Raw genomic sequence first — 23,489 nt, 5'->3', positions numbered from 1 at the left:
TGGCTGGATAAACTTATCAGGCAGGAAACACAAGAGCGCTTTGTAGAAAAAAGTATTCCATTAAATCTTTAAGCATTTTACCAATCTATGCACAGTGCAAGTATTGTACCTCCTTTCTGTAATCGCTCATTAGGTCATTCAGAGACCCAGAGAGAAAAAGACCAACAGTCTTCCTTTCAGGAAATGCAAATACCATTTTTACAAAAGAGAAAGTTAAGAGCTCAGGGCCCAGTGACTGTACAAGGTAAGAGGGAAAACCACCAAGTGAGCTCAAAATCCCATCTTAGCCTTCCTCATCTGTGTGGCCTCAAGCACATTTTATCACCTCATCGCAGAAAGCAGGACAGAAGTTTTTACGGGGTAAATACATCATTTCATTTTTACTCAGCAATTCAATTTAACTAGAATGAATATAAACACACATACACCCACACAAAACAAGAAACTGTAAGACTCCCAGAAGATAACATGGAAGAAAGCTAGATGGCCTTGGGTTTGGTGGTGACTTTTCAGAGACGACACCAAAGGTACCACCCATGCAAGCGGTCACCCCAAGCTGGACTTCATTAAAATGAACATCTGCTTTGCAATGGGCACTGTCTCCCATCCAAGTACTAACCAGGCCCGACCCTGCTTAGCTTCCGAGATCAGACGAGATCGGGCGCGTTCAGGGTGGTATGGCCGTAGACTGCAATGGGCACTGTCAAGAGAATGAGCAGACAAGCAGGCCACAGACTGGGAGGAAATACTTGCAGAAGGTGTGTCTGATAAAGGACTGTGATCCAAATATGCAGAGAACTCTTAAAACTCGGTAAGAAAATGACCACCACGAAAAGCCGGCAGAAGGTCTGAATAGATACCTCACCAAATACAGATGGAAAATAAGATAAACGGGAAAAAAATACAAATGAAAAGATGTTCAACATATGTCATTAGGAAACTGCAAATTAAAGGAATAATGAAACAGTGAGATACCAACACACACCAAGAGGGCCAAAATCTACAGCACTGACATCCTTAAACACTGGCCAGGGTGTGGGGCAGCAGGAGTTCTCATTCCTTCCTGGTGGGAATACAAAATGGCACAGCCACTTTGGAACAGTCTGTCTGTTTCTTAAAAAAAAAAAAAAAAAAACTACACATACCCCTGCCATACAATCCAGCAATTGAATGCCTGGTATTCACTAAAACGAGTCAAAAACTCATGTGCACACAAAAGCCTGCACATCAGTGTTCACAGCAGCTTTATTCATACTTGTCAAACTTGGAAGAAACGAAGATGTCCTTCAGTAAGTGAATGGATAAATCTGTCCATCTAAACAATGGGATATTAGTCTGTGCTAAAATGATCTATCATACCATAATTCAGATATGGAGGAATCTTAAATGCATATTACTAAGTGAAAGAAGCCAATCTGAAAAGGCTACATCCTGTATGATTTCAATTATATAATATTCCAGAATAGGCAAAACTATGGAAACTGAAAAAGACCAGTGGTTGCCCAGACTCGAGAGGAGAAAAAGGACTGAATGGGTGGAGTACGGGGAGACTGTGTGGCCAATGAAACTATTCCGTAGGATACTACAATGGCAGACACACATCACTGTATCTATTTGTCAAAACCCATAGGACATACAACACCAAGACTGGACCTAGGGCAGACTATGGACTTCGGGAGATAATGATGTTATTTACCCAGGTTTGTCAGTTTCAACAGATGCGCCTCTCTGCTGCTGAATGCTGACCGTAGGGAAGGCAGGGCACCTGTGGAGGCTAGGTATGTGGGATCTGTACCTTCTGCTTAATTTTGCTGTGAACTTGAAACTGCTTTAAAAGACAGAGCCTTTTTTTTTTTTTCCCCCAAAAAGAGGAGAAAAAAGTATTTGGACTTTGTATTAATAAGTTCTGGTAGCACTCCCAACATTTCTGATACTAAACATTAATTCTGAAATATTTATGTATTTTATATGTGTAAACATAATATATATATATATACACACACACACATACATATACATGAAAAAGATGCTTTGCTTTGCAAAGAAATTGCTTTTTTCCCTTTATCTGGAGTTCATGAAATTCTGGTGTTAGAAATACACATCCTTCGTTTGTAATATGTTCTTCCCATAGCTACAATACTCTGAAACTCAAACTATATGTGTTACCAAATAACTTATATACCAAATTGATACATAATCTATCACGTCTCAGCTTTGCAGATATAAACTTCAAGTTATTAGCTCCACAACAGCTTTTCTCCCTCTGCATAAAAAGAGCTGCATTCCTTCATATTTCTGCAAACACAATTTAGGCACGGCATCTCTCCTTTCTTCAACACTTCCAAAAAATAACTTACTATATTTCACTTCAATTCTGAAAAGATTACCTTCTGGGAAAGTAATAATCTGTCTCTAGCACCTTAGGACTAATGATGGATTTTGTTAAGACAATAAAATCATGCTTGAGGTGTCAATACAACAGGCTCTGTGCGTGGGAAAAGTATACAGGAAAGGAGAGAAACGGACACCATGAAGTCAAGTCTGTTGGCTATCTTACAGCTATCCTTGAAATGTACCCTCTGGCCGTCTATTTCCATTACAGAATCCTACTGCCTCCTGCTTGCCCAACCATCTGCAATGCACCAATCCTCACATTTTTTTCCTTGTTTATGTAAGTGTTCCTCTTCCAAAACTGAAACTCCACGAAAACAGAGACATTTCTGTCCCTCTTGTTCACTACTAATCAGCAGCATCTAGAATACTTCCAGACACAAAGCAAAATACTCAGTGACTTTCCCGAATGAATGAATGAATGAATGGCCACACCATGGTGCTAGCTATTTCAAGCAACGGTTTTACTCTCCATGCATGCCTCCCCTGTATGCACAACCAGGGCTCCAGGAGAACAGAGGCCCGAGACTGCGGCCGCCCCGCTCCCCAGCACTATCACCCTTTCCACCTTCAGCACAGGACTTCTGTCACCTGACACCTCGTAGGTTCCTCTCCTGCTGCCCCCCTAGAGTAAACCTGCATGTGAGAGGAAGCTGTGCCTGTCCTGTTCATCACTGGAGGCCCTGAGTCCACACCACTCAACCCTAAGCAGTAAAGGGGCTCAGTAAGTGTGTACAGCGCCCATGAACGCCAGACTACCTTAGAGGCAACTCAACTCTGATTCTGGCACATTTCCTGTAAACAGATGCTTACGCCATTACTGGGATCTGAAGTCATGATAAATTCATGCTGTTCATATACAGGTTGAAGGTATTAAAAACGTTCACTTGAGTCAATACTACTTTCATCATTACTATTCTATGATAATTTTGTTTGAAGTCACCCCCCCCCAAAAAATGAAAAAAACATATCACAGTAACAGACAGTCAAAGAGGGTGAGCTCTTAAATAACTATGAATACAAGAGAAAGGACACTGGGAGAGGTTGTTGTGTTTTTTTTTAAATCTATTTTCTTGATTGAATTGTTAGCTCACACATTAAATCAATGCTTTAGAAACAAAAATAAACCTTTGCAACCAATGTGTTTTTAATGGCAGACATTGGATTCCAATATTTCAACAAAAAGCCTAACTGCGTACCTCTATTTTGAAATAACCACACATAAAGAACCCTACGTAGACACATCCTGTTCCTGAAGAAATCTTAGAATGCAAAGTGCTCTCGATTAATAAAATAATCTCTAAATTAATAAAGTAAATAAAATACCCACAGGAGACAGACACGTCATACCCATTACTGGAGCAGGAGAAATCAACACCAGGAATACTCACTGGTGATCCCAAAAGGCGCACAAGAAGCCAGCGCGACCGACACAGACTCTACCAAGCTTTCAGGCTGTTTATTCAACTCTTGAGTCTTCTAGCTCCTTTGGAGCAGAAAGAAATAAAAGTCAGTCAGCCACCAACTCCATGGGTGGGAAAGCTAGACCACAAAGCACTCTACTGTACTGTGAGAATTCAATAGACAGCAGGACTGTGCACGGCCTAAGGTCAAACTCAGGAAAGCTACCCGAAAAAGACACAGCTGGAAACAAGGAAGTGCTTAGAACTGAAAGCTCTTTGTAGCTTATGTTAACAGATAAGCACTTATTATTCGGACTATACAAAGAAATTATTGTTAATAACAAATATGCCGTATTCTTATGAAGGAATACTATCCAACTGAAAAGAATTAGCCAGACCTTTATTTCTACAGGAGATGGGTCTCAAACGCATGTTACAGGACATGCAGGCTATAACAGTGCTCGAGGTCTGACAACAGTGGAAGCAGTTCACACTGAACCCTCTGGGGAGTGAAGAAAAGAGAGGAGGGTAAATGGGCAGACATGCCTTCACATTCTCAGTGAAATGTACTTATTAAAGAAAGATTTAAAACAAGTTTAACAAATTATTAACATTTTGAAAAAATTATTAACATTTAGTTATTCTGTATTTGGGTATTTATTGTATTATCTGTATTTTTCTGCACTTAAGTGTTTTCCCATACAAGAAAGCTACCTGTAGTTGATGTCACCCAGGCAATGTCTGAGGTCATTTTCTTAACCAGAATGCCCTGTATGTATATTAAAATACTGGAATCCTGAATTGTGGAGTTGTTAAAACCAATACAGCTACATCAACAGCCATTCTTGTGTAATTTATAAAAACCAAGGCTATCATTCAAAAACATGTTTAAAGTAACAGTGTTCTCACTAATTTAAGACAAAAACCCAAAACTAAAATTTTTGACAAAGTCTATTTTAGAACTGTGAAGACTAGAAGCCTTTACCCCTCTAGAGAGCAACGCTATGGCTACTCTTCTTTAATGTAATACGTTTTCTTCTAAATAGAAAAATAGCTACAAGTACTACGGAAGGGCTAAAACTGCATAACCTTATCTACACTGAGCACTAGACAGAGTCAACAGCTGAAGATTATTTTAAGGTAACAGTACCCCTGACTAGTATGAATTTCATTTTTCAGTTCTGAAAGCATCTTAGACCATTTAATAACCTGAATTTTTTCAGTGCAATCTTTTTTTTTAAAGATTTTATTTATTTATTTGACACACAGAGAAAGATCACAAGTAGGCAGAGAGGCAGGCAGAGAGAGGGGGGAAGCAGGCTCCCCACTGAGCAGAGAGCCCGACACGGACTCGATCCCAGGACCCTGACATCATGACTGGAGCCAAAGGCAGAGGCTTTAACCTACTGAGCCACCCAGGCGCCCTTCAATGTACAATCTTTATCCCATTGTAACAAATATCTACTAATTTTTCTCTCTTTAGAAGACCAAAATAATCACAAGATTATAGTGATCATGAAAATAAAAAGATAGGCGATAGTCCACTCCAAATAAAATCCCACCTAAACAGGAAAGTTGGCAAAACAGGACTCATTTTTTTCCACACAAAGCAAGAAGAGTCTAGACAGACATTATGCCCAAGTGAGGGGTACGAGCAGTAACACAGCAAGGGGTCCCGGTTCCTCATGGTTGTCGCTGCGGTTTTAACTAGACTGAGTTACAAACTAGCAGCTCAAGTCAAGGACATAAGGTCCGTAGAAGTAAAAACTGCCCCCAAATGTTCAATCTTTAGTGAAGATGAAGGCCCATGAAAAGCTTCCACACATCCCAATTCACAGCAGACACACGGAGTGAAGCAGAACACACTTCGCATTCTGCTCCTCTATGGTTCACCCTACATTTTCCACTGGTGAACAGTGAGGAGGAGCAGAACGTGGCTTATCAGTCAGTGTGTAATCTGCTCTGGCTTCCTTTTCAATGGAGAACCGAAGTGGCTCTATCAGTGAAAAGAGAGTCTCAACCAGGTCAGCCGCTTAAACAAATTCAACCAGGGACCAAGGAGAAAGGCTGTGAGACCTGGATGAAGAATATCTTCCATTTCCCCCTTTTTCTGCCTTTAGAAATCATACTCATTCTCCAAAGTTCTGCTCAAACGCCTTTTTTGGAAAGGCTTACCTAATCTCTCATTTAAAAAAAGTATTCCTTCTAATACCTTATCCTAGCAGGCTAATGATAACCAAATATATATCCGCACCTGGTCCTTCCTCTTCCTTGATCATGGCTTGCAGGTGTATTAAACATCTGAAGCCCCAACAACACTCTTAGATCCCACTCCCCTTCCCCAAACCCACACTTCCCATCTCAGGAAAAGGAACCACCACTCACTAAGGTGCTCGGGCCAAAAGCAGTTGCCCTAGACTCCTCTCTTCCTTCCCCACTCCACACCTACCTTCAGAAGAGATCTGGAACCAGCACTTCTCACCACATTCTCTCCACCACCGCACTCTCTCGCACACTCTGGGCCTAGACTCTTGCAGTAGCCTTACAGCTTGCACACATACCATTATCCACGCATCTCACACCTCTCAGAGCCTACTCTCCCTAAACCCACACTGTGGTCTTTTAAAAAGGGACTCCTGCTCCAAATCCTCCACGGCTTCTTATCTCACAACGAAATCCCAAGTCTGTCCTGTGGCTGGCCCACCGGGAAGGTTCCTTCTCTCTCTCTGAGTCCATCTCCTGAGCTACTCCATCACTCCTCCACAGGTGCAACAATCTTGCTGGTCCCTGAACACACCAACTCAGTGCCGCCTTGGGGCCTGGCACTTGTCCCTCCCTGCCTGGAATGCTCTTCCCCCAAATGTGTGTATGGCTTGCACACTCATTTGATACAGGTCTCAGCTCAAATATCACCTTCTCGGGGACATGGCCTTCTCTAATCACCCTCTTTAATACAGAACCCCTTTAATATAATGCCAAACCCCTCTACTCTGTGTCCAAACATTCCCCTTCCACTGTCCCATTGGCTGGCACCATGTTATATATATTTCCTGGTTTTTTATTTGGTGCCATCTTCCCCCCAGGAGCTCACTAAGGCAAAGGTTTTTTTCAGTTTTTTCACCTTGGTCTCTCAAGTACCCAGAAGAGTACTTAGCACACCGCAGGCATTCCATAAGTAACTGAGGAATGAACTGTCATGGTGCTGTGCTAAGCCCTCCAGCTACAGAGATGACTCCAGGACCCATCCAGAATTAAGAAATAAGAATCTGGGATTGAGGCTCTAAAATGATATATTTGGGAAGAAAAAGAAAAGAGAGAGAGAGAAATTACCCAAGATAGTGACATTAGCTAACATTTAAATGTGCCAGGTCTGGGATGCCTGGCTGGCTCCGTCAGTCCAGCAAACGACTCTTGACCTCAGGGCATGGGTCTAAGCCTCATGTTGTGGATAAAGACTACAGAAAAGAAACTGAAAAACAAAATCTTTTAAAAAATTGTGCCCGATCTATTCCAAGCACTTCACAAGTGTTAACTCATTTATCGCTAACATGTCCCATGGTGAAGACTGTGAGGCACAGAGAAGTTTCAGACTTTATCCAAGGTCACGCGACGTTCAGATCACAGGTCCAGGATTCACATCCAAGCAGTCTGACCCCAGAGCTCAGCTCTGAACCGGTGGGCTGCACACTACCTCTCAGTGCACTGAATGCTGCATTAAAATGAATGCAGAACGCTTTATGTCAAACAGGAGGGCGGGGGGGGGCTGAACACTGAGGGAAGTCCTGGAGTCTGAAAAGATGAAGGAACACACCTTTTGAGCTACAGGGAAGCCCTGTTGAGAGCTTCATGTGGTGTGTGTGCTGTGATCAAAGTGGGGCCTTCACAGGGGACATCACAGGGGCACAGAGGGATACGAGGGAAGTGAATAAAGCTGAGAAATGCACGGAAGCACGAGGAAATGAAAGGAAGAATATTAAAAATTCTAGGAAGATCGGTGTGAGTTAAAAAAAAAAAACAACAGGTCTCTCTTTTCTGACGTGGGTTCTGAAAACAGCCATTGCCTCCGCAGCACTGACCACATGTAGTAAAAACCAGAAATAAGACATGTTTGCACATGCCTTTCTACTCTAAACAGCTTATAAATACTGTCGTCGTTTAAGATGGAAAACGAAAGCTGACACTGTTTAAAATAGAAAAAGTGTGGCCCAATTTTGAAAGGCTTTGATCCTGACCTAGGAATTCTGAACGCTAGCCTGGAAGATCTAGGAAGCCAATGGATGCTTTAAAATAAAGAAATGACATGATCAAATTTCTATTTTAGAAAAACCGCTCTGAATACTGTACACAGGAGAGCCTGAAAGGTGGGGGAAGAAGGCGGGAGCAGAAACAGGCTGGGAGATGGGGCAGCGATGGTGAGAGCCCAGGGCCTACCTTCAGGACAGGGCAGTGGGGATAGAAGCGGCACAGGGGCACAGAGGGTGCAGAGGTGGAGAAGGGGCCGTGAAAGCTGAGTCTGGGTCTTCCGGATGACCGAGCACGGAGCAAGGGCCATTCCCAAGAGAGGAAAGGCACACTGGGTGGGAACGGCGGATGAAGCCCGGAGCAGTACGGACAATGCTGAGTCTGAGATGCTCTCACGACAACCAGACAGGCAGGGATCAAAAGACCTGCTCGGAGATACAGACTCGGAAATTTTCTCTGCAGAAGTGACAGCTGAAGGCACTGTTAATGAGAAAACATAAAGAGAATGGCACTTAAATGGAGAAGACAGAGGACAGAGCCTAGGAGATGTCAACACCCAGTAAAATAAATGATAAAGAGGTAGGCAGTTCACGAGGAAAGTCAAAAGTAAGTGTCGCAGACAGAAACCTGCTGAACTACGCATGGTGTCAGCGGAGTGGTAAGGCCTGAGAACTGCAAGGACAGGGAAGACGTAAACCAGTAATTGAGATTCACTATTTCCAGAAATTTAGCTGTGATGGAAGACTGGGCATTCACTTCAGTGGGGGAAGGTCTGGGGGCATGCGGTTTCTTTTCAGGAAGGGGAAACCAGCCTATCTGTAGGCACAGGGCAGGAGTTAAGCAGAAGAGAAATCCGACACGCCACCGCGGGCTGACTAAGAGCAAGACACCATATGTGATGGGAAAGGAAAGGGTAAAGAGCTCAGGGTGAGAAGCCGGTTCTGGCTCGGAAACAGGAGGCGAGGATGGGTGAGAAGAGAAGTCTGCAGGAAGAGAGAAAAGTGCCCGCACAGGGTAGAAAACCCTTTTACATATTTCCGAGTGCAAGGTGCTGTGTCCACACGGATCAGCTCTTCCCGCTGACTGTCCTGGTGCGTTTCACCATTCCTCACCACACAAAGTCCCCTCCTCTCTTTTCCCCTTCCCTCCTCACTCAGTCTTCTTACACCCAGACACCAAGAATTACCGGAGACCCTGCCGTGTGCCGTGCACAGTGCAAGGCACAGGAATCTGGGGACAAAAGACATGGTCCAAAAAAGGCAAAGGTCATCTCAATTAATGAGGAAGGGAGTCAAGAAATCAAGCACGCCTTACTAAGAAAAGTGAGGCGGTATGGACCCAGACACATGAGAGTGGAGAGAGTGACAGGAGAATGACCTCGAGAACGGAGGCCGTGTTGAGTCCTGCAGGAAAGTGGGAGGGGCAGCAGACAGGAGGAGGAACGCACTCGTTCTGCGCAGCCCTAGGACCAGGAAGGAAGAGTGGCTGGAACACAGGCCAGGCAAAGACCATGCTGGTGATCCAGGGCAACAGGCACAAGTGATTTTCCAGGTCTTGTTTAAAAATTCAAACTTCAGGGGCACCTGGCCGGCTCAGTCAGTGGAGTACACAACTCTTGACCTCAGGATTGTAGGTCCCAGCCCCACGTTGGGTGTAGAGTTTACTTAAAAATAAAATCTTAAAAAAAAAAAAAAAAATTTAGGGGCACCAGAGTGGCTCAGTTGGTTGAGCATCTGGCTGGTTTCAGCTCAGCTCATGATCACAGGGTCGTAGGATGGAGCATGGGATCGAGCCTGGGCATTAGGCTCTGCGCTCAGCGGGAGTCTGCTTCTCTCTCCATCTACCCTTCCCCCCACTTCTCTCCCCTCCCCTCTCTCTAAAATAAATAAATAAATCTTTTTTTTTTTAAGATTTTATTTATTTATTTGACAGACAGAGATCACAAGTAGGCAGAGAGGCAGGCAGAGAGAGAGGAGGAAGCGGACTCCCCGCTGAGCAGAGAGCCCAATGCAGGGCTCGATCCCAGGACTCTGGGATCATGACCTGAGCCGAAGGCAGAGGCTTTAACCCACTGAGCCACCCAGGTGCCCCAAATAAATAAATCTTTTAAAAAATTTAAACTTCTTTCTTTTGACAATGGAGAGACATTGAAAGATTTTAAGCAAGCAAGAGCTGAGCTCAGATTTGCATATTTGAAATTGTCATTGTTATGGAGAGAAGAGAGAGGACTCACACAGGAAGGCCAGTCAAGAGGCTATTACAGTCATCCAGGGGGAAATGAGGCAGCCACAGAGGGGACAGGGAAGAAGGGGCAGATTTGAGTCATGGGCTCTCTGAGTCACTGAACTGGTCAACTGTGTGGACGTGGGCACTGCTCACAGAGATCGCTGCAGAAGAGGAGATGGGAAGAGAAAAAGCAAAGGGAATGAGGAGGGGCGGTATGGGGCCTGCTGCATTTGAGGTCCCTGCAGCCCTGTGTCTGGGCTCGGGCCAGGCCTGGGGTCATCTGTGAATGCCAGCAGAAGAGACCCCCAATGGGGAAAAGCAAAGACAGAGGGAGGGAACCTGAGAAAGGAAAGTGAGAAAGGGCAGAGAAGGAAACCCTGTAGCCCTCCACACTACCAAAGGACTCCATGAGGAGTGGGCGAGAGGGGCCAGCGGGGCGGAGAAAGTCACCAAGGTCGAGGGATGGGAAGGAAAAGCATCAGAGGCAGGACAGCACCAGTAAGCACCACAGGGCGCCCGGAAGCCAGAGACACTGAGACAGGCGACAGGTGTGGGAGCTCAGTGGTAAGGAGGGTCCTAGGCACCAGCAGCAGGAGCCAGGGGTGGTTCAGAAGAAGTATTAAGAATGCTATCTCCACGGGCGCCTGGGTGGCTCAGTGGGTTAAAGCCTCTACCGTCGGCTCAGGTCATGATCCCAGGGTCCTGGGATCGAGCCCCACATCGTGCTCTCTGCTCCACAGGGAGCCTGCTTCCTCCTCTCTGCCTGCCTCTCTGCCTACTTGTGATTTCTCTCTGTCAAATAAATAAAATATTTAAAGAAAAAAAAGAATGCTATCTCCAGAAGCCTGTCAGGACCAGAGGGAACATGAAGGGAGTAGTAAGAGAGGGCAAACAGCACTCAGAAAGCAGTTTAAGGTCACAGAGACCACACTCAGAGGCTTACTGACGACCACTGACTGGCCGGGCTCTGCGCTCAGGGCCAGCGAGCAGGATATGTACAGAGAAAAAAGAAATGATCTTGCTTTGAAGGAAAAAGGCAGCAAAGGCTTCATTTAACAACTAATGATAATATAAAATAAGACGACTCAAATGAACGTTGGAAGTTTTCTCAGGACTTCTCTAAACAACCCTTCGTGTTCCTTCCACCTCTGCTGTTCTGAGCGAGATTAGAGGTCAGATAGACACCCACGGTAACTGTGAGCCTTCTGTCCCCAAATCACAGGAGGAAGTTCTGAATGAGGACACCTGCAGATTCTCTAAGGAGTGATTCATGGCTTTCCTTCATCCAATTAGTAAAGCAGTGTCTGACTTTAAAAAGGTCAAAAAGCACGGATTTAGATCTTCAGAGCAGTCCATCAGGATACATTTATACGCGGACAAATCAATTCAACCAGCAGAATGAGAATTCAAATAAGCCTCCACAAGGACAAACCTCTGGTTTTTTCAGCAAATCGTTCCTTTTATTCTTACGTATGCTTTTATTTCAAACGGTCATACCAAACACTAAAAGATGACCATGTCCACGGTTGTATCCCTTCTTTGGAGTTAGCAGAAGAAAAGGATAAGGAAAGAATACATTCATTACTAAGTGAAAGATATTCATCTGAAAAGGCTACAGTCTGCCCAATTCCAAGTCGATGGCATTCTGAAGAAGAAAAAACTACAGGGACAGTAAAAAGATCAGTAGTTGCTAGGGGCTGTAGAGGAGAGGGGGTGACTAGGTGGAGAACAGGATTTTTAGGGCAGCAAAAACACTCTGTACGATATTATGAGAGTGGACACGGGTCACCATGCGTATGTCCAAACCCAAAGGCAGCTGACACTGAGAGTGAACGCGACTGACCACGGCGTGCTGTGGGCGACAGTCATAACAGATGTGCCATTCTGCTAGGGGACACTGACAGCTGGGGAGGTCATGCACGTGGGAACAAAGGGTACAGACAAAATCTCCACCTTACTGTTTATTTTACCATGAATCTAAAACTGCTCCCCAAAACGGGGGGGGGGGGGTGGTCCTTAAAAAGTACCTGGAAAAAAAGAAGATATATTGTTAGTCACTACTGGGAAAAACTAAAGAAACAGAACCTAAAGGAGTTCGCATTCTAGAAGAAAAATAAAGCAGTTAAAAAATGAAGCACCCGAGAGTAAGGCATAAACAAAATATGCAAATGATACACAATTTGAGGAGAGCAGAAAAAACTAGATGAGACTATCTCCAAGAATACTCAGGAAAGGTCAATGGAATGAGCTTTTAAAAAGGAAAAGAGGGTTTGTTAATTAAATATTCAGGTGCCTGCCAGTACAAAGCACTGGTAGATTCTATAGGAAATACAAGCCCCAGTTTCTGCTTTCAAGGAGCTTTCCAACTCTCTTCTTCAGCTAAAATAAACTTTAATCTCACATTCTCAAGGCTAGAGCTGGAAGGAATACCAAGAGATGTTCAGTTCAAGCGTCCTCCCCCAACAGAAGACGAAATCAAAGCCAGTGATCCCAGGTAAGTGTCTCCAAGTGACAGCAAGGGCAGGCACAAAGTCTCCCTTTGTAATAACGGGCACACACGCTTTGCAGGCTGAAAGACTTCAGTACAAATTACACCTTTCGCCAAGTCTGGGGCCTACATTCTCTCAATTCTAAACCAGAGATGCTGGGGCGCCTAGGTGGGGCAGTCAGTTAAGTGTCTGACTCTTGATTTCAGCTCAGGACATGATCTCAGAGTCGTGGGATTGAGACCTTCTGGTTCTGTGCTAGCGTGGAGTCTGTTTGAGATTCTCTTTCTCTCCCTCAAATAAGCCTCTGACCCTCCTCCCTCCCCCCGCAATGAATAAATATATCTTTAAAAAAAATAATAAAAAATGAACTGGAGATGGTGATAATAGGATTTCTGAGATAGGTACCATTCCTTTCCTTACCTTCTCTCTACTGTACTATACATGCTGAATGGTGAAACTAAAGGCTGCACTCGTCCCCAGTCTACACACGTCAAGTGACATCACCTGGGGTCTCAGGCACTAAGAAAATAAAGGACTTCCAGTGGGCAACAGGAAAAGTACAGCGACAACATCAGCACGTCATTTTCAACACTAATAAAGTAATGACACAATCAGAAGTCATCAAGATAGAAGATAAGTTCTTAAGGGAAAACAGAAGTGGCAGGAAGAGTCAGGAGAGTCAGTCAGTCTCAAGTTACGGACAACCCTGTCCTCTGCGGCAGCACTACCAGAGATGCCACGGAAGCCAGCACTGGATGGCAATGACGGTCCAGCACCGTTCCTTTCTCTTTCCCTCATTTCTCTTTCACTCATGCTGGATTCCCACAGTCCTATTTCCAGCCCTTCTTTCATCTTCCTAACAATATAATAAACCAGAAAATCTAGGGCCTTCATGGTCAGCCACGCCCCCACTCATGGGGAAGAAATGGTGGCAACATGATGATAAAGGACATGGGCTTTGCAGTCAGACAGACCTTGGTTCCAAACCCAGCTCCACCTCTAATGCAGGTTCATGAACCTGAATCTAACTGTCTACTCCCTAGGCCTGTCGATAGAATTACATAAATAAGCAAGTTTAGAAAAATGCCTAGCACACAGTATAAGCCCAGAGTCACACCTCTCTCATGTCTCCTTTCCGTGAGATTGAAATCCCAAAGAACACAGCTTTTTCTAGGCCCCCAACTGGGGACAACACCTAAGTGTCCCGTCTCCACTGTCTCCTTCCCCTCTACCACCTAGCAGCTGGGTGCTTAAACAGCCTCCGCCCCAGTCCCTAACCCAATGCCTGGCCCAGAGGAAACTTTCAGCAGGTGGTAAGAACCAACCCGGAATCAGTCATGTTTATTCCACCGAACAAGAAGGGGTTGTCTGTCCATTAAGAAAACCTCAAAGGATGAGCTGTGGAAAAGGAAGAAGGAACCCAAAATAGTCACAATTGGATGACCTTCTGTTATGCACACAATCATCACGTCTGTGCCTGTCTCTAAACCCCCTCCAGTTGGATTCATAAGCTTGCAGGTTATCCCCCGGCGGAACGAGGACGTCCAGAATACCTCATACAGAATAAAAGAGCACTTTTTGTTACACACCTTGGGTTAGTCTCTTCCAGCACTTGAGAGTAATACATTCACTTACACTGTTTGCTTCCTGCTGAAGAGAGGGGCCTGTCAGAAAAACTCTGGACTAAGAGCTTTGCAGCCCTGCCTGTAAAGTTTAAGGTGGCTTCTATAAAGGTCCTTTATGTTAGGTGCTCCTACCTTCATAAACACCCTTGAACTTCTCTCAGTCCCCCTTCAAACGTGCACGCCTGTGACACCCCTACCACACGTATATTTCACACCACCATCCAGACTCAATAACAGAACTGCAAATTACTTGAAAGCTAATGTTTTCTAAATATACAGAATCATGAAACACCATCAAAATCTGATATAAAAAGTGAATATTCACAAGGTAAACCAAAGAATGCTTCAAAAGCATTCGTCATCAATATGAACTTTCTTAAGAGTATGGTACAAAATCCCTCATAAAAAAAAATCCACAAAGAAGAGCGCTTGGGTGGCTCAGTCAGTTAAGCATCTACCTTCAGTCAGGTCATGATCTCAGGGTCCTGGGATCAAGCCCCACATCAGGCTCTCTGCTCAGTGGGGAGTCTGCTTCTCCCTCTCCCTCTGTCCCTCCCCACAGCGCATGCATACACGCCCTCTCTCTCAAATAAATAAAATCTTTTAAATTAATTTTAAATTAATGACAGCAACTAATACTTTCTTAATGGTTATGAGTTCTCTGCCTTCATCCCCCAAGAATGAACCCCTTTGTAAGTTTACACTAAAGAAATGACAGTGATATACCAGAAAGAAATGGGCTTTGGTGCTAGCCACCAGGGTTAATCCCGTGCACCCCCATGTACCACTATAACCTCATTCAGGGGCCAGTTGTCTAACGACTGAGTAACTGACCTTACAGGATTATGCCATAGGTTAAACAAGATAAAAAACAAAAAGCATCTACCACAGTCCCTACACTTTGTGGACTACCTTCTAGAAATTAAACATCTATCTTCTAGAAATGTTCATTCTTCCCCTACCTTTTCTTTCCAAATGAACCTCAACACACCACCACAGCTGTTGCTCTGAGCTCCAGATCCAACCCAGGGGGATTCTACCACTTGGCCCCTTACAACGAAGCCCTCTGCTCCCACAACCTAGGTTCAGCTTTCTATTCCGCTCCATTCTCTGCACACCCTCCAGCCTGTAGAGACAATCCGTGCAGCTCAGCTCTAAAGGTCCCAAGCCACACCACAAGCAATTCAAATCTAGGCAAATGGTCCAGGGGTCCACTCCACTGCCTTAAAGTACAATCCAAAAGACACAAACAACAGTCTCTCTCTCTCCTCCAAAATATTTATTTCCCTAACCACCCTTCGCAGATAGACTAATGTTGTAGGACCTTACCGAATTGCCCACGCGTACTAATTCAAACACACAATGAGTTATGGGTAGGAATGTGTAGCCACAGGCCATACTTGAGGTACCCAGGTGGCCGTGTACGCAAACACACAAGCCAAAGGTCTAACTGCAGACATTATCTAACACTAATGAAAAGAAATACTAAGCCACCAGTCAAAACCTGACGACAACCCTCTGAAAGGATGAAGGAAAATTCTAAGCAGGGATTTCTACAGCTTTACAGTTTTGTGCAATTAATGCTAAAATGTTATTAAAAGAAAGCACGTCAAGACTGTTTCCCATGCAACTATGGCATTTTCTCAATGATTTTTCTTTTCATGTAAGGCAGAAAATGCTAAAGCACTTTAAGGTATTGTATCTAGACATCAATGGCTTCTGGTAACACATTTAATATTTTGAAAAAGAGATGGTCTGGAGATACTTTTTTGCCATATTGATTTTTTTTTAAATAATCTTAAAATGTCTGTCAAGTTCAGTAACTTTGTTTCCATAAGCAAAGCTCTTTAAACAACTCTTGTTTTTGTAAAGCCAGCAGCCCAGGTCTCAGGTAAAAACTTCAAAGGCAGCACAGATCCACTGAGCAAGGGCCAAAGCAATCCTAGATGTGCTAAGCTGATGACAGCCTGAAAGGGGCCGAAAATGACAGAAAACGAGGAAGTAAGCCTGGAAACCATAATGTGACTTTGTTTTTAACACAATCCCTGCTGCAAAATAACTGTGCAGAAGGCTTTTATTTTATTTTATTAAAGACACTCTACGGCAACCTTGTCTTGACTAATGGAACTCAGCGCTCCCTGTGTTCATCTTTCTTGTCATCTTGCTGAAAGCTGTGCTCGTTTGTTCCAAATCATGGCCATCCTTCAGACGGCAAATTTTTCAAATACAAACGGGGGATGGATGAACCAATCTTGGAGGTAATCCCTTATGTAAAAATTCAAGTTTCAGGTCTTAAAAGTTGAGTCTAAGGGTAGTATAGTACTTAAGTGATAACCAGAACAGTTTACTCCCTTGACTCCTCCCCTAATTTTCAACTACCCAGTGGTAATACTGCAGGGTCCAAGTTCTCAGTATTTTGTCCTCAGCACTGGAAAAAAGAATGCTATATAATTTTCATAAATAAAGGACAGTGTTAATAATATTTAAGAATTCACCCCTTTGATGAGCATCCATTCAGACTTATTTTAATAAAGCCGCACACAGATGCAAAGCTACCCGGCAATCATGAAGGAACCATGGTACATGTCACAATCATACCTGTCAAGGAACTGTCACCACTTTCCAGATATAAGCTCATGGCCACATCGACCCATTTCTCCCCCTAAGGAGTTAACTGTGAAGAACAGAAGTAAGCAACTGAATAAAAGAAAGTTAACTTCTGATTCGCATTTTTCACCCAGGAACATAAACTCAGAAGTAAACTGTACAATCTAAGAAGATTTAAGTTTGATTAAAGCTTAGTAAGTTTAATGCCACTTGCTTTTGATGAGCAAGCTGGTTAATAATTAAATAAACGAAGATAATCTATTCAGCATGGATTTAAACCACTACCATAAAGAATCTTAAGCACACTGCTGACATTCTGTTGTGCTGTAAAACACAGTCTGTTCTATGTGATCATGAAATGTTAAGGAAATCAGTGCTACACTAAAGCTAAAGAATTAATGCTGCTGTACTTAGCATCTGAAAGATAATTACTGCACAGAACGGACTCTATCTGTAGGGTTTTATATTTTTTAGCTTCCTAAACAATATTAAATTACACATTGACTTCAGGGAGTGAACTAATGATTGCAAGCATGCTTTCCTCACACACGAGACAGCGTCACTAACCTGACCTCCGTCTCCAGCACCCGAGTTTCTATTTTCTCCCCAAAGTGGTCATCAACCACACCAGTCTATTGGTGCTATCCCTACTGACCAACAGTAAGACATCCTGAAGGCCACTGGGTTCGTCTCAGAATAAAGCAAAGGTCCACTGTGGGTTTAAACCTCAACGAATCAGCTCATGAGAACGCTGACAGCCCACTCTCACAGGACGAGCAGTCACGTGACTGCTTCATGGGCAGGAGGGGGTGCTAGAACATGAAGAAGGACTGAGTCTTGGACAATGACCAAAAAAACACAAAACATACTATTTACCACAGATGGAATCTGATAGGAGCGGACAGAGAGGAGAAAGAAAAGGACAGACACAAAATGCGCTGAAAGTGACTCACTCAGAACGCTGTCTTTGAGCTGGCCAACAAGTCGAACCTCAGGGTGGAAAGATGCAAGGGCAAGGAAGGGCTACGCCTTGGAAGACGTGAGAGCAACAGAAAGAGTAACCCCGGCTGGGGCGCCTGGGTGGCTCAGTGGGTTAGGGCCTCTGCCTTCGGCTCAGGTCATGATCCCAGGGTCCTGGGATCCAGTCCCGCATCAGGCTCTTTTTTTCCTTTGGATGGTAAGTGGCATTATTTTAGACATTTTAATTATTGCCTTCTTACCAAGTTAGCTCGCAGGTTTGGCTCATCTAAGTGAACCACCCGAAGTCAGAGTCATCACCCTGAGTAACTTGGAAGAGATCAGTCAAATGTGGCAGCTCTCATCCTAAAATGAATGAACTCTACACAGCAAGCGAGAGTATTGAGCCTCTATTCTGCTTGTCTTGGTGCTCAGTTTGAAACAAATAAACCAATCTCATATAGCAGCTTACATATGCCTGCAGAGGCCTCTTCTCAAGTCAGGAGCAAACAGCTTTCAACAATTTGACACCATGACTTTTCTTGGACCACTTTCCTAGCAAAAATATCCAGTGACTTTGGCCATCATTACTTTAGCCAACCCAGGGACAGCAAGATCACAATTCTCTGCTTTACCCCTCAGGTAAAGGAGCTGAAATGATGAAACCAGCTGACGAAATACAACCACCAATTTCTGAATAATACTGTGCATTTACAAAGCTGCTGAACAGCCGCAGTATCACTCCTACAAAACTTCCTACAGGAGGCAAGGCAGATGCAAGTTCCATCCCCATGGACTGAAGAATGACCCGACCTTGAGGAGTGAAGCTGTCAGCCCTAAGTCAAACATCCTTACGTGAAAGCACTGGTACAAAAACTTTAGTTTTCTCAAATCAGTACCTCTTCCATAAAATACTATTAGAGGAGTGTATGTACTGGGGGTGGGGGGGGTGGGGAGTGGGTATCAATCAAGGAAAGACTAGCTAAGGAAAAGAAATACAATTTGAACTTAGATATTGGTTGTGTCTGTGCACAGAAGGCCTTGGATCTTACTCCTATCTGCTAGCTGGCCTCATCTCCGACCTTGCCTTGCAACCCCAACAAACGCTCTTTGCTGCTGTCGTTCAGAACTACTAGTGGCATCCCAAAGGGGCCCAGTCATCTGAGTCTTCTTGCCTCTGTCCGTGGGATTTCCTCTGCCTGACATACGCCCCACCATTTCTTCTTTTAGTCTGTTTCCTTTGACTTTTAAACTCAGCTCAAATGACACCTTTTTAGGAACTGACCTTCTTACACTCTCCAAGCACTCTGATTACCCTCTGTCATTGCGCTGTCCTGGATGATTCTGTCATGTGCCTCCTTCCTAAGACTTAAGTTCTGGGGTGGGGGGGTTGAGGGAGACTATAATCTGTCTTCCCTAGTATCGGACATGTGGAACAGGCACTCAGTAAATGTTTGTGAACTAAATGAAAGAAAGTTGCCAGTACTCAGGAGTAGCTCAACCATGCTTCTGGGGTAGAGAACTTCGGGCAATTCAGGTGGAAACTGTCGCCCGTCGCCCTCCACCCTCACTTTCGCTACTTGGATTCCTTTCCCAGGCCGGCTGCTCTACGAGAAGGCCATGGGAACAGCACCCAAGCCAAAGTACTGTCATAGAACTACAATCTGGTTAGGTCTGTGGGGGTTTTTTGTTTATTTTAACTGGAAAACTTTTAGTTCTTCAGACCATTTGGAGGCATTTCACATTGTTATTTCAGGAGGCAAAGTGACAGCCGCAGTTCTGGATTATGTCCCAGGGGTCAGGCAGCATAACTGTTAAAGAGTGTGAGCCCTAAAGTCTGAGATCAAATGTGCCATGCTGCCAACTGGGTAACTTTGGGTAAGTTACCCTATCCTACCTCCTGCCAATACATACAAACTCTGGCCAGCACTCATCCCACAGACATCTCCCGAGCACCTGCTGAGGGCCAAGCGCCGGCGGTCCCTGGAGACCCCGGCCATCCCACATTAAGAACACTCTCATCACATCAGCTGTTGTATTTCCTTCACTGCACTTACCACTACCTGAAATATTCTCGTTGGCTGATCTGCCCCGCACCCAACCTCCAGCATGAGAAGGTAAGTTCTATGACGCCAGGGGCCTTCTCTCCTGGTCACTCCTTGTCTCTCCAGTACCAAGCACATACCGACTACACGGTTTTACTCAACACGTTTTTAAAGGACTGGGAAAGTCTGACGTGGTCCCCACTGCCCCTTGACGCTTGCACTTCAGTGGGGAAGGCAGGGGGGACACCTATAAAAAGTATAAAACTGCACTTCCCGGAGGGCCCTGGCTTGCCACCAGCACACGTGGCGCACTGGGCTTGCCCTGGCTCTGGGTCCAGGCTGCTCTGGCAGGGGATAGGACCTCCGCCCCGGCGGCCCCCCGCATGCCCCAGCCGCACAAAGTGGGCCACGGGCACCAGGAGGCCAGCAGAAGGCAAGCAGAGCCCTGTCCCATCCCAGCTGCGGGAGCGCTTCCATTCACTTGTGCAGCAGATGTTCCCTGGGCTCCTGAAGCTGCTGGGCACCCGGCAGACCAACCGCCAGGTCCTGTCCTCATGGAGTTTCCCTTCTCCTGCAGGAACGCAGTAAACAAGTGCGTAAAACGGTCCTTTGAGTGGCGTGAGTGCCCCGCCGCCGCGGAGCACAGGTGAGACGGGGGACGACTGCAGGTGTCCGCCGCGGCCGCCCGGAGGAGGCGACCCCGGGGCGGCCCCGCGGAGGGCGGCGTGAGCTCGGCCCGAGGACCCTCCCTCCCCCGGCTGGACGGTGACCGCGCCCAGGGCCTCGAGGGCCGGGCGCGGGGAGCCTCGGGGCGAGGCGCGGGCCCAGGACGCCCGGCTGCCCGACGGGCTCGGAGCGCGGGGCGGGCGCGCCGTCGGGCGGGGCGGGGCGGGGACCGCGGGCCGGGCGGGCACCCACGTCACCGCCGCGCCGCCGGTGCCTGCGAGCGCGGGCGGGGGCGCGGGGCGACCGGGCCAGGCCCGCGGCCGAACATGGCGGGCCTCCGGCTTACCTCGGAATTTGAGCTCGTGCTGCGGCTCGAGGCTCAGGACCTGCTCCACCTTCGCCATGTTCCTCAGCGGCGGGGCACCTCTGCCGGGGGGACCCCCTGAGAGGTCACCTGAGGCAGGAGGCGTTAATGTTGCGCCCCCTTTAAATCTGGAAAGGGGGGGGCCGGCCGGGACGCGGGCGGGGGTCGTCTACGGGGTGCGCGCGGGGGGGGGGGACGGCCTACGCGGTGCAGGCGCAGGGGCGGAGGGCGAGGGCGAGGCCGCGGTGCCCGGCGAGCGCACGGCACGCACGCACGCACGCAGCGACGCACGCACGCACGCACGCAGCGGGCTGGCCGGCTCGGCCCTGCGCGCACTCGGGAGGCGGGAAGCTGCGCGCGCGCGGAGCTCCCTCGCGGAGCTCTGCGCAGGCGCGGCGCGGGCCGAAGGGCGGGGCTACCGGGTGGCAGGGGGCGGGGCGTTGTGCAGGTCTGGAGGCGGGGCTGTCCGGGATGCTCTCAAGCGAGGACAGTCGTCGCGAAGGTTATTTACTCAGGGCCCATGGGGGCCAGCCATTGTTAAAGTGCTTTAGTCAATAAGAATAAAAAGAAGAAAATTCCACTGTGCCCTTGCTTATGTAGTGCCAGGCACTGGCAGAGACTGTGAATGATAAAGTTTTATCATAAGCATGTTTATAAGTAAATGGTGTGTGCTAGGCAATGTGACATGTGATAAACAATAAATACACAGGAAGCTGCCAATTATTTCTTGCTGCTTTTGTGCCACTCTGCTGAACGCTTTCAGTAATAACACCATCGAATGTCATGAAAGCTACTCTCTATCAAATGTGTATGTAGCAAGCACTATGCTGCATCCTTTGCTCATCCACGCAACAAACATTTACAAATACAGTGATCAGAGAAATGCACCTGGTTCCGATCCTCTCACTAGAGCCTGCTGGAGAGCCAGCCTCTGAAAAAATAACCACACAAATAAACTGTAATTAAAAATTGTGGGAACCCAAATCTGCTTGGCCTCCGAAGTGAACATTACATCATTATTGCTGCTTAAATATTATGTCATTATGTAATGTTTGCTACATAAAGTATCTATTCTTAAGGGGAGTCTGGGTGACTCAGCGGTGAAGTGACCAACTCTTGATTTCAGCTTAGGTGGTATCTCAGAGTGACACAGAGCCCCGGCTCCCACAGAGTCTGTTTAAGACTCTCTTGCACCTCCCCCCACCTAGTGTGTGTTTGCGCGTTCTCGCTTGCTCTCTCTTTACTTCAAATAAATAAATAAAACTTTTAAAAAATACATGTGCTCTAATTATCTCCTACACATTTATAGAGAGAAAACAAACAGCGGGTAGTTAATGTTGACACTACTGTGGTTGGCATCTGGGTATTCTTTGTCCTATTCTTTCTACTTTTCCGTATACTTGAATTTTTTCATAATAAATAAGTTTTCTTAAAGATAATCTTTGTCTTTTAGCTAGAGCATTTGGTACATTTACACTTATTATATTTACTAATATGTCTGCATTTATTTCTACCACCTTATTTTGTGCTATTTGCCATGCCTATTCTTTTCTTTTCTTTTTCCTCTCCTTTCTTCCTTAGGGCTGATTATTTTTCCCTCATTCTCTTTTCTTCCTCTTATACACGATCTCTGTTGTTTTCATGATTACCATAGAAATTGCGATGTACTTATGAAAGTCCAATTTTTAAAATGTCTTTACCATGCTTCCTAAAAATACAAGGACTTTGGGACTCGTTACCTCTAAACACCCATCCCCCAAACTATATGCCTTAATTATGGTGTATTTCAGGTTTAATCTTTTCATCTCGTGAGTCATTATTGTATTGTTTTATATGATGGATGTTAGTTTAGACGCAACCACACAGTTGCCAATTTCTTTGCCCAACTTTTCTCCTTGCATCTCAGAACTTAACAACTAGAATCACATTCCATGTGCCTGAAGAATGTGTATTCTTTAAATTCTATTTCATTGAGGGTTTGCTGGGCCAAACTCTCTCAGTTTTTGTTAATCTGAAAATGACTTTATTTGCCCTTGTTCTTGGAAGATATTTTGGCTAGTTTACTAAAGCTGACAGGTCTCTCTCAACACCCCAAAGATACCAGTCACTCATTTCCAGCTACCGTTGTTACTGGAGATTTCAGACGACGATCTCCCCATCATCCCTTCAAGGATGATCTGTTTTCCCGCCCATCCTGGGGTTCTGGAGTTTTACCATGATGTGTGCTTTTACTTACTGTCTTAGCCCATTCAGGCTGCTGTAACAAAATGCCATGGAATGGATAGCTTAAGTGACAGCATTTATTTCTGACGGTTCGGGAGACCAGGAAGTCCAAGACCAAAGCACTGGCAGACTCCATGTCTGGTGAGACCCTGCATCCTGGCTCACAGCCTGCCTTTCTCCTGTGCTCTGGGGCTTCTCTCTAAGGGCACTAGTCCTCTTCATCAGGGCTTCACCCTCATGACCGAAGTTCC

At 45.7% G+C, this 23,489-nt stretch overlaps 1 protein-coding gene across 1 annotated transcript in view; it reads right to left on the bottom strand.

Moving 5' to 3' along the window:
• VAPB (VAMP associated protein B and C) overlaps positions 1–21,294 on the bottom strand; it is a 50,976-nt gene extending 29,682 nt beyond the window's left edge. Inside the window, exon 1 of the mRNA XM_045980291.1 lies at positions 20,998–21,294. Coding sequence (XP_045836247.1) covers positions 20,998–21,055 — 58 coding nt within the window. The 5' untranslated portion in view covers positions 21,056–21,294. The remainder of the gene's footprint in view (positions 1–20,997) is intronic.
• Between the last annotated feature and the right edge of the window lie 2,195 nt (positions 21,295–23,489).

This window comes from Meles meles, chromosome 16 (assembly GCF_922984935.1).
Source record: "Meles meles chromosome 16, mMelMel3.1 paternal haplotype, whole genome shotgun sequence".
Taxonomy (NCBI): Eukaryota; Metazoa; Chordata; class Mammalia; order Carnivora; family Mustelidae; genus Meles; species Meles meles.
This window is presented reverse-complemented; position numbering and strand designations above follow the sequence as displayed.